General features: G+C 41.4%; 1 protein-coding gene across 8 annotated transcripts in view; it reads left to right on the top strand.

The window, feature by feature from the left end:
• The window catches only part of HEATR5B (HEAT repeat containing 5B), a 113,922-nt gene extending 106,519 nt beyond the window's left edge, over positions 1-7,403 (top strand). For 7 of the 8 annotated variants that reach the window (XM_061624716.1, XM_061624712.1, XM_061624713.1 and 4 more), the window contains 2 exons: positions 1,832-2,045; positions 6,844-7,403. In XM_061624716.1, coding sequence (XP_061480700.1) covers positions 1,832-2,045; positions 6,844-7,148 — 519 coding nt within the window. In that variant the 3' untranslated portion in view covers positions 7,149-7,403. The remainder of the gene's footprint in view (positions 1-1,831; positions 2,046-6,843) is intronic. The other variant, XM_061624720.1, reaches the window with a different exon arrangement.
• The last annotated feature ends 4,936 nt before the right edge of the window (positions 7,404-12,339 follow it).

The following is a 12,339-nucleotide window of genomic DNA, read 5'->3' as shown; positions in this document are numbered from 1 at the left end:
GCTGTTAAATGTTTTCTGGAGCTGCTTTGCTTGCTCTGGTAGTGTGGAAGCATTTTCCATCTTGGAGCTTACAGAAGGTGCTGCAAGTACTGCAGGGTCCCTTATTTGAGCCCCTCAGAACAGTGCCCTTGCAAGTGCTTTCTCTCAAGATCCTTTTTCTAGTGGCTGTCACTTTGGCTTGATGGGAGCACTGTTATCGGCTCTCATCTCTGTGTATGAGATGTACTCAGTTGTTTTATGTCCTGATCTATCCTTCAAATTAGGCTCTGGGTTTTTTGGTAACCAGGACATTGTACTGTCATATTTTGGTCCTAATCCTGCTTACCCACTTGAAAATGCCTGGTGCACAGCTGTCAATGGTATTTTCTAGACTTTTGCAGAGCCTTCAAAGTCTACCATACCCAAGACATACAGCTAACTGAATCCTTGATTATATACTTTCAATAAAGTGACAAAATCCACCTCATCTTGTTGAGACTCCTTCAAGCTATATTGTGGTGCATTCTACTAGGTTTGCAGCCACCATGGCTGCATTCACAGCTAATGCATCTCTTGTATTCATCAGGCACTATAAGATGCTGTGCCTCTGATGATGCTTCTTTTGGGAGACATATTCTGCAACAGCTTGTTTCTCATGTTTAGGCACTGGGTAGTCCCTCCATACTAGGGCTGCTTTGGTACATCCCACTTGATGGTATGCTACCTGGGGAAAATGGACTGTTGGTCTCACCTGAAAGGTGGTTTTCCCAGGTATCATGCCATCACGGCCTTTCTTGATGGAGGCTGCCTTCACGGTAAGGTTTATTTTCGTTCGACTATGTTTCAATGTGTTAATGAGTCAAGATCTCTCTGGATGTGTTTTGGCTGTTGCTTTTCCTCTGTTTGGGCAGTGCCCTTTTTGTCGTCATTCTGTCTGTTCTGTATGTGATGGCAGTCAAGATGTCTCACTTCAGCCTTGTCTCAAATGAACTGGAGTGGGACCAGAAGGAGCAGCTAGGGCCTTGACTCCTGTGCATTCTTGCCTTCGGACGCTAGATGGGCTATAACCCACGTGATGGCATGATACCTGGGAAAACTACCTTTCAGGTGAGACCATCTGTCCGTTCTCAAATTACTTTCAACTTTTAATTAGAATTTTAAAAATACACAAAATACTACCATAATATGACATGATACAACAAACTAAAAATACAGAAAACCTGAACCTGCCAAAATTAATCTAGTAACATTAGCAATTGATAATATCATTTATAATAAATACAGAGTAAGATTAAGTAGCAATGGAAAATTAAAATGGCTTTTTAAAGGTTTCAGTTGATTACATATACTTTCACTATATATCCCCATTAATAAACATTTAGTTATTAACTTACCCTCAGCAATAATTAAAGTTGTACCTTTCTTGAACCATGTTACTTCAATATGGAACAAAAGACTCAGGTTTTCAATAAATCAGTTGTCTTGCTTTACCAAATTATTTGAAGGAGCAGTTCATGCACTATATGGAGTTCCAGAGTTTGTACTATGACAGGTACTGTTACTAAACTAAAGGACACAGACTGAAGACTAGAACTACTGTATGTAATAGTATTTTTAATTCTACTGTATCAAGGCTCCAAATAGGTAATAAATGTGAAATCTCAAAACATAAATAATCAAGGGTATAATTGTTTATTATTTCCTGTACCTCCTTTTTATAATTCAGTACCAAGTATTTCCTTACAAGTTGAATTGCCTTGTTTTCACTTTTCTTTTGTGTCCCATTATTAACAGTGTGATAATTTAGGTTTAGTGGCGAAATTAACCCAACTATCTTATATATTGTGATTAGGTTCAAGCCAAATGCTACCAGCTTCTGCTTTCTGTATTCCAACACACCAATCGTGCCCTCTCAACCCCATATATCCATTCACTGGCACCAATAATGGTTGAGAAACTGAAAAGTGTAGAGCTCAATCGCCCCAACAACAAAATGGAACTTTTAGCAGTCCAGGAAGGAATCAAAGTTCTTGAAACACTGGTAGCTCTTGGTGAGGAGCAGAATAGTAAGTACCTTGGACAATAATTCTTAAACTGTACTGTAAAATGAGCTTTTTTCCTAATGATGATTGCCATAATGGTAGGAGGGGTTTCATAGACGTGGCTGGGCAAGGTAGACATAAACCCTCACATGATACTTAATTTTAAAGAGCACACAATATGATTGCTCTTCATGACATTAGTGCCCTGAATAAGGGTATAGTGCAGTCTTCTTATCCAGTCAGTGCTACTGCTATTTAACATTTATTTATTTATTACTTTTATATACCGCCCCATAACCGAAGCTCTTTGGGCGGTTTACAGCAATTAAAAACAATAAAAACAAATGTACAAATTTTAAAAGACAAAAAACAATTTAAAAACATGCTAAAATGCAAGTCTTGACCTGGCGCCGAAAAGATAACAGTGTTGGTGCCAGGTGCACCTCGTCAAAAAGATCATTCCATAATTTGGGGGCCACCACTGAGAAGGCCTTCTCCCTTGTTGCCAGACTCCCAGCTTCCCGCGGAGTAGGCACCCGGAGGAGGGCCTTAGATGTTGAGTGTAGTGTACAGGTGGGTTTGTGTTGGGAGAGGCGTTCCATCAGGTATTGTGGTCGTAAGCCATGTAAGGCTTTATAGGTTAAAACCAGCACCTTGAATCGAGCTTGGAAACATACAGGCAGCCAGTGCAAGTGGGCCAGATTCAGTTTTATATGTTCGAACCGTCTAGTCCCTGTTACCAATCTGGCCGCTGCATTTTGCACAAGCTGCAGTTTCCGAACCGTCTTCAAAGGCAGCTCCAGGTAGAACGCATTGCAGTAATCTAACTTGGAGGTTACCAGAGCATGGACAACTGAAGCCAGGTTATCCCTGTCCAGATAGGGGTGTAGCTGGGCCACCAACTGAAGCTGGTAGAAGTCATTCTGTGCCACCAAGGCTACCTGAGCCTCAAGTGACAGAGATGGTTCTATGAGAACCCCCAAGCTACGAACCTGCTCCTTCAGGGGGAGTGCAACCCCATCCAGGACAGGTTGGACATCCACCATCTGGTCAGAAGAACCACCCACTAGCAGCATCTCAGTCTTGTCTGGATTGAGCCTCAGTTTATTAGCCCTCATCCAGTCCATTGTCGCAGCCAGGCACCGGTTCAGCACATTGACAGCCTCACCTGAAGAGGATGAAAAGGAGAAATAGAGCTGCATGTCATCAGCATACTGATGGCAACACACTCCAAAGTTCTGGATGACTGCACCCAACGGTTTCATGTAGACGTTGAACAGCATGGGGGACAGAACTGACTCCCCCTGTCTCTCTCCTGACAAAGGTCATCATACAGGGTGACCAAGGCTGTTTCCGTGCCAAAACCAGGCCTGAAACCCGACTGAAATTGATCCAGATAATCGGTCTCATCCCAGAATGTCTGGAGCTGGCCTGCCATCACTCGTTCAAGGACCTTGCCCAGGAATGGAACATTTGCTACCAGCCAATAATTATTAAGATTTTCTGGAACCAGGGAGGGTCTCTTCAGGAGTGGTCTCACTACCGCCTCTTTCAGGCAGCCAGGGACCACACCCTCTCGCTGAGAGGCAGTAATCACTTCCCTGGCCCAGCCGGCTGTTCTATTCCGGTAGCTTTTATTAGCCAAGTAGGGCAAGAATCCAGCACAGAAGTGGTTTTACAAACCTGTCCAAGTACCTTGTCAACATCCTTGAGCTGTACCAACTGAAACTCATCCAAGAAATCAGGACAAGGCTGTGCTCTGGATACCCGCTTGATTCACCTGCTATAACCGTGGAGTCTAAGTCCTGGCGGATGCTAAAGATTTTATCCTGGAAGTGCCTGGCAAATTCATTACAGCGGGCCTCAGATGGTTCTACCATGTCCTTGGGGCCAGCGTGTAATAGCCCCTAACAGGTATAATGGACTCCGGAAAGCAACACCAGGTAATTGAAAAAATATGAACACTGGACTGTAAGAATTATGGTGTTGCCTTCAATTTTAATCAAGAAAAAACTGTGCCCCCAGGTTTGGAACACACTGCCCTTTGTTGTTATATGCCTTCAAGTGGATTATGACTTATGGCAACCCTATGAATCAGCGACTTCCAATAGCATGTTATAAACCACCCTGTTCAGACTTTGTAAGTTCAGGTCTGTACCCTCCTTTATGGAATCAATCCATCTCTTGTTTGGTCTTCCTCTTTTTCTACTCCCTTCTGTTTTTCCCAGCGTTATTTTCTAGTGAATCATGTCTTCTCATTATATACCCAAAGTATGATAACCTCAGTTTCATCATTTTAGCCTCTAGTGACAGCTCCGGTTTAATATGTTCTAACACCCAATTATTTGTCTTTTTCACAGTCCATGGTATGCGCAAAGCTTTCCTCCAACACCACATTTCAAATGAGCTGATTTTTCTCTTATCTGCATTTTTCACTGTCCAACTTTCACATCCATACATAGAGATTGGGAATACCATGGTCTGAATGATCCTGACTTTAGTGTTCAGTGATACATCTTTGCATTTGAGGACCTTTTCTAGTTCTCTCATAGCTGCCCTCTCCAGTCCTAGTCTTCTTCTGGACTATTGTCTCCATTTTCGTTAATGACTATGCCAAGGTATTGATAATCCTTGACATGTTCAATGTCCTTGTTGTCAACTTTAAAGTTACATAAATCTTCTGTTGTCGTTACTTTAGCCTTCTTGATGTTCAGCTGTAGTTCTGCTTTTGTGCTTTCCTCTTTAACTTTCATCAGTGTTCATTTAAAATCATTACTGGTTTCTGCTAGTAGTATGGTATCGTCTGCATATCTTAAATTATTGATATTTCTCCCTCCAATTTTCACACCTCCTTCATTTTGGTCCAGTCACACTTTCCATATGATAGGTTCCATGTATAGATTAAACAAACAGGGTGATAAAATACACCCCTGCCTCACACCCTTTCCGATTGGAAACCAGTCGGTTTCTCCATATTCTGTTCTTACACTAGCCAATTGTCCAGAGTATAGGTTGTGTATCAGGACAGTCAGATGCTGTGGCACCCCCATTTCTTTTAAAGCGTTTCATAGTTTTTCATGGTCTACACAGTCAAAGGCTTTGCTGTAATCTATAAAGCACAGGGTGATTTCCTTCTGAAATTGCTTCGTCCGTTCCATTATCCAACTTACGTTTGCGATACGATTTCTGGTACCTCTTCCCTTTCTAAATCCAGCTTGGGCATCTGGCATTTCTTGCTCCATATATGGTAAGAGCCTTTGTTGTAGAATCTTGAGCATTACTTTACTTGCATGTGATATTATGGCAATAGTTTGATAATTACTGCATTGCCTGGGATCCCCTTTCTTTGGAATTGAGATGTATATTGAACGCTTCTAGTCTGTGGGCCATTGTTTTCTTTTCCATATGTGTTGACAATTTTTTGTCAAAATGTGAACAGATTCCATCTCAGTAGGTTGTAGCAACTCTATTGGTATGCCATCTATTCCTGGTGATTTGTTCCAAGTATTTTAAGAGCAGTTTTCACCTCATATTCTAAAATTTCTGGTTCTTCATCATATGGTTCCTCCATGAATGAATCTGTCATTCTTGCATCTCTTTTATAGAGTTCTCCAGTGTATTGCTTCCATCTTTTTATTTTATCTTGGTCAGTCAGTGTGTTCCCCTGTACTTCCCCAGTAGCTCAATGAGTGCCTTCTGACCTGGGGGTGTCATCTTTCAGTACTATCTCATGTTGCATTTTGGATGCTCTGTTCATAGGGTTTTTGTGGTAAGAGATATTCAAAGGTGGTTTACCATTTCCTTCCTCTGAGTTTAGATGCATCTTAGTCTGGTGTCTCAGCTTTGATCATTCTGCCTTGGGTGCCCCTGCTAGGAGTCTAGCCTCTTGGGGTTGACTCCTGATGGCATTGCTGTCAGCTTTTTCAACACTCTCAAACTGTCTCCCCACGTTAAGGTATGCATCCTACAGAGGGACACTGCCCTTAAATGTTGTATTTTTCCACATAAGTTAGTTGTTGGAAATTATGCATTTATAGATTATGGGTCATATCCAGGTGTCCCTTCATTCACAGAAGGTTCTGCTCCCTTCCTACTGCATTTACCCCTTCCCCCCCAAAATCTGCTCCAGAATATTTGGTGAACTCTTCAGGACAGCATGGGAGATAGCAGAAGGGGTTGCAAGAGAAATGAGGGATTATGAAATTCACTTCTTCAGCTCATGGAAGACACAATTAGATACACCCTATTGTTCTAATTCAGACATTTGTAATGGGCATAGCACTCACACATTCTTAAAAGCATCTTCATTTTAACCGATGAAGTAGATGCACATGCTTTTCTAATACAAAATGGATCTTGAAATGGAAAGGAGCGAGGCAGTCTGAATATCTGGAAGCTTCACATGTGCTTCAGACTGCGAGCGGGATTCTGGAACTGCCTGCGGCAAACAAATCTGTGATAGTATAGATTACATGCGTTGTGATACACTGATAATTTTCCTACCCATTGTCAACAGATTCATAAAGTAGATCTAAAAAATGTCACCTGTTCTTCTACAGGTTAGATATTACCAAATGTAGTTTTATCTTATATCTGTCCCCATGGTAACACAGTACCTTAGGGAAACATTTGGCTGTTCTGGTATTGAGCACAGTGTGGAGTTGTGAGGCGGTCCTAAAAATAGTTCTTCGGCTGTCTGCCATTCGGCCTTTTCGGATTTGTATTAGTCAAAAATGGATTGAGTTTTTATTTTCTAATTGAAATAAATTAACAAAATGCCCTGAGTCCAAAATTTTAATCATGCTCTTATTTGTTTTTTTAGGAGTCCAGTTGCTTGCTCTTCTTGTTCCCACCCTCATATCTTATTTACTGAATGAGAGTGCTTTTTCTTCTGCATCTATGGTATCAAAAGAACTTCATGAGTTTGCCCTACAAGATCTAACACGCATTGGACCTCTTTATCCTCATGCATTCAAGACAGTCATGGGAGCAGCCCCTGAATTGAAAATACGTCTGGAAACAGCAGTGCGTGCAAGTCAGGCGAGCAAAGCAAAGGCAGCTGCCAGGCAACCACCACCCACAGTACATTCCACTCCAACAATTAAACTTAAAACTAGCTTTTTCTGATTGATTTTTGTCAGAACCAGTCATAAAATTGATCACCAGGCAATACATAATTCCTTTGGTGCTACTAAATAGCACTCTGTATTTTGCATTGTTTGTCAACAGCTGTCCACTAGAGGTTTATGTTCCTAGATGTGTGATATGACTTGAAATTTGTTCATTATAAGGGACATAATATTATATGTATGTACATAGATTTTTATGAAATGGAATAAGTTTGATCATGCATCTGAGTCTGTGTTAAACTATCTCCTGCAACTAAGTATTTTGTGTGTTACTTGATAGTTTTGTGGGGTTTTTTAGATGGTTAGAAATGTTCAGTTTTAGCATGCGATTCTAAAAGCTGCATATATATTTATTCCTCTTAGGCAGAGCCACTGACATATGTGAGGCAGGGAGTAGGAAATGTGTGTATGTTAGCATTTATCACTAGGAACCTCTGATGCAGTCATTCACAGTGGCCAACCAGATTTCAAGTGAGCCTCCTGTTTATTTTTCTCTCTATAGAGAGAGTAGTGGGCAAGGGATGGAGCCTTCTATTACTTTGACTGTTTAGTAATCATTATTTTAAAGAAATTAGTCACTGCTTTTTCCAAAACAAGTGAAATTAAGCCTATTGCTGAGAAGAGGTATCCCCAATTCAGTCCTACTTAAGAGCATAAGAAGAGCCCTGTTGGATCAGGCCCATCATCCTGTTCTCACAGTAGCCAACCAGAAGCCTATGGGAAGCCTGCAAGCAGGACCTGAGTGCAATAGCACTCTCCCTACTTGTGGTATTCAGTTGGTATTCAGAGTGAGGTAGAACATAGCCATCATACCTAGTGCTGTTGATAGCCTTGCCCTCTATGAACTTGTTTAGCCTGCTTTTAAAGCCTTCCATCACTATATCTCGTGAAAGTAAATTAACTATGTTTAACTATGCAATGTCTATGCTACCTCATTCATGTACCCACTTGCTTTGTCAAGACTATAGGCCAACATGATTCAGGGAAAGAAAAATCAAGAGTCTGGGACCTATTTTTTTTTAATTATTTGGTTCTTTACTTAACCAGGTGTACAATTTGGTAGCATGTGTATGACCAATTTTAGAACACAAATACAATCTACACTAGCAGCTTATTAAAGAAAATACCTTCTGTACTAGTTATTTATTTTTATTTATTAAAATTATATCCCACCCTTCCTTACAGTAGGAGCCCAGTTACTCATTAAGTAGATAAACTTGATTATCAGACACACTTGTATGTCTTCAATGAATTCAAGAAATAGACCAGCAGAAAGAGTTTCATTGGCCAGAAGAATGTGTTACTTCACAAAAGAGCCCTGCTTTCCTTTGGGGAGCTAGTACAGGGATGTGAAGAGAAGGGCCTATAGATAATTCACTAATAGGCAAAAAACCTTGTGGTTTAAGAATGTACCTATAGCCCATAGATATTTCTATCAAACTTTAAAAAGCAGGGGAATTGGACAGCTTATAGGGGGAGCAGGAGACCTGACCTCCTCTCTGAGATACTGGACTGCCCTACAAAGTTGCCAAAATGCAAACACAATTTGGGTTGGTCTTTCACAGTCCAATCCACTTGCTGTGTAGTTTGGAAGAATTTGGTAACATGTGCCTCTGAGCATATGGTGAGTGGTGGCAACACCTGCCATCTCCAAAGATGGAGAATGACATTTTTGTATGTTTGTTGGTGTTCTTCTTACTTTGCTTCTTTCCTGTGTTACTAATGTTTCTACAGAGAATCTAAACTAGAAAATTTTATTTCCCTCATTATTCATCCTAGAAATCTGTGTCAAATTTATTTTCATAAATTTCAACGCCTTTTTATTGGTCAATGTCATTTGATGGTGAAGACAGCCTTTTGTGTTTCAAATTGGAGGTTATGTTCTATTTCTATTTTGGATGCAGTTGAATCTGAAACTGCAGTTTGATGTAAAATCAGACTGATTACAATATGTTGCTAATTCAGCAATAACTCTAGCTGTTGGAAAAAAGAGGATGCATGTTTTCAGCCTGCTATGTTTAAACCACTTTATTTAAGGCAAGGTGGGCATGGTCAATTAAAAACATAGAGCACACCTAGAATTTTGCTAGAATATATTTCACCTCCCACTGTTTTATCTTGTGCAAATTGAGACACTCCTGAGGTCCACTGGAGACTATTCTGCAGAAGTCAGTGCCATCATTCCACAATTATGTTTGGAGTTTTTTTAGTGTAAATTTTGCAAGTTGTTGCTGTACTTCACATATTCACAGAAATAGAAACAAAAGAAAATGATTTCCTATAGGAAACTTCACTAAAATTGCCAAGTAAATCAGACATATTTAAAGTGACCATCTGAACTATATCAACTGTCTTAATAATGTTGCTTCCTCCCTGCTAAAACAAGATCAGCACAGCACATGTCTTCTTTCTATTATTTGGGCTCATTGCAGGTGTTGCCACCACTCCCCATATGCTCAGAGGCACATGTTACCAAATTCTTGCAAGCTACACAGCAAGTGGATTGGACTGAAAGACCAACCCAAATTGTGTTTGCATTTTGACCAATTTGTAGGGCAGTCCAATATCTCAGAGAGGAGGTCAGGTCTCCTGATGCCTGGTGCATTCACTATGGCTGCCCAATTTCCCTGCCTTTTAAAGTTTGGTAGAAATATCTGTGGGCTATAGGTACATTCTTAAACCGCAAGGTTTTTTTTCCCTATTAGTGAATTTCCCTGCTTTTTAATCCGGGAGGTAAGAAATGGGATCCTGTGCAAGCTTGCTGAGAATGGATTTATCATTTGCATGCTTATTGAGTTCAGTGGTATTTACTCCCGTGCAATCATGCTGAGGATAGGTGAAACTGACCACAGGGAATGGGGAGGGCAGGAGGAGGAAGAGGAGGATGGAGGGGAAGAAAGGCAGAGGGGAGTACTGGAATGGGAGCAGGCAGAAGGGGGAAGGGAGGAGGACAGGTTTGATCACTTGCATGTTTATTGAGTTCAGTGCGATTTGCTCCCTATGCAATCATGGTTAGAATAGGAAAAACTGGCCATGGGGGAGGGGGGGGGAAGGGGAAGGAGCATATTGGAGGGGGGCAAAGGAAGGGGGAGGGGACAGCAGGTTTGATCATTTGCATGCTTATAGAGTTCAATGGTATTTACTTCCGTGCAATCATGCTTAAGATAGGTAAAACTGACCATGGGGAGGAGGAAGGGGAAGGACGGGATTGGAAGGGGACGGGGAGGGAGGGGCAAGAGGGAGGGGAGATAGGAGAGAGAAGGGAGGGTGGGTTTGATCTAGGGTTGCCAGGCTCAGGGCCTGAGAATGATTCTGTATCTTTAAGAGAAGATAAAATTCAGCCAAGTGCAGGTTTTCTTGCAACACTGTATTGGGAAAAACCACAAGGTGAAATTCTCCCTTCCCCCTGCACAACTTTTAAAGATATAGAAGACCTCTTGGATGCTGGGCCTGGCAACCCTAGTTTGATTATTTGCATACTTTTTGAGTTCAATGGGATTTATTTCTGTGCAATCATGTTTGCCTTCAAGCCGACCGAACTTATGGCTACCCTTTGAATAGGGTTTTCATGGTAAATGGTATTCAGAGGTGTTTTTACCATTGCCTTCCTCTGAGGCTGAGAGGCAGTGACTGGCCCAAGGTCACCCAGTCAGCTTCATGGCTGTGTGGGGATTTGAACCCTGGTCTCCCAGGTCCTAGTGCAACACTGACCCGTGGGAGGGGCGGGGCAGGGAGGGGATGAGATTGGGTGGGTCGGCACTGGGCAGAGGGGAAGCCCCTTTCCTTTCCCAAAGGAAAACATTGTGAACAGTATCATTGTTTTTCAGCATTTCCCTCACCTTTTTATTCTACAGCAGGCACATGTAGCCTCCCACTGAAATTTAAGCCAAAGCTGTCCCTGGCCACATCCACACCAGGCCTTTATTTCACTTTGGACAGCCATGGCTTCTCTCACAGAATCCTGGGAAGTGTAGTTAGTGAAGGGTGCTGAGAGTTGCTAGGAGACGCCCTGTTCCCCTCACAGACCTTCAATCAGAGTGGCTGACTGTTAAACCAGTCTGGCCACTGGAGCTCTCTCAGTGGAACAGGAGTCTCCTCTCAGCACTCTTCACAAACTACACTTCCCAGGATTCTCTGAGGGAAGCCATGACTGTCTAACGTGAAATCAAAGTCTGGTGTGGGTGTGGGTGTGGGTCCCTGATTAGCCAAGCCCAGCAGCTGTGAGTGGCTTTGAGAACACTGACAGTTGATTCTTACTGAGTATGTCCAACACTATCATTGAGTTCAAGGCAAAATTTCTTAAATTAATTAAAAATCAGCCAGGCATTTTTTAAACTTTTAAACTGCAGAAGATGAAGGTCAGAGTATAGGGCAACGTCAGTAACAGGATTACAGGTACTCTGTGAACATGGCTGATTTTTAATGAATTTCAACAGATTATGAGAACTCTCAGGGAAAAAAGTCCAAAAGGGCTCTGGGTTTTTTCTCTCTCTCTTTAGACTTTGAACCCTCTACTTTCTCTGGCTGTTTTGTGTATTACTGTGAAAATTGAGAGTGTTGTTAAGCAAGCATTTCTGAGTTCAGGACTATAGATTTTGTAAGGTTTTGTTTTGAAATGAGCTTATGGGAAGCATCAGAATGGCATGGGGGGTATTTTCAATTTAACATTGCGGAATGTGAAAAATCCATGCTGGCTGGAGTATACAGCTACTCTTGTGGCTGTATAATATTCATTCTGTGCTAACATTAATCCCCTGTTGTCTGAGCTTTCCACAATTTCATTTGATCTTAGACGGAAACATTTTCATGCTGCTGGTTGAGAACTGTGTGAGCCTCACAAATTATGTAATATCAGCCCTCTTAAGTTACAGATTTTTTGTGAAGGGTAGGGTTGTTTTGTTGTCATAGATTCATGAACTGCTTGCAGTAATAATGTGGGAGTTACCAAATGATCTTTGTAACTAAAACTGGATGGACAATTTTTTTTAATGGAGAATTTTGTAGTGGTAACTTTACTTTATTCTCAAAACTTACAAATCTCTGACAATTTAAAAAATGATTTTATTTTTGCCCAACTAGCCTGATCTATTTTCATACTTTATGAAAGGGTTCTGTGACAAATGTGAACCGTGATCCACAATGGAGATTGATACAAACAATGCCGGTAGGAAAGCCAGTTGGTAATTTAT

Source organism: Rhineura floridana, chromosome 4 (genome assembly GCF_030035675.1).
Source record: "Rhineura floridana isolate rRhiFlo1 chromosome 4, rRhiFlo1.hap2, whole genome shotgun sequence".
Lineage (NCBI taxonomy): Eukaryota > Metazoa > Chordata > Lepidosauria > Squamata > Rhineuridae > Rhineura > Rhineura floridana.
This window is presented reverse-complemented; position numbering and strand designations above follow the sequence as displayed.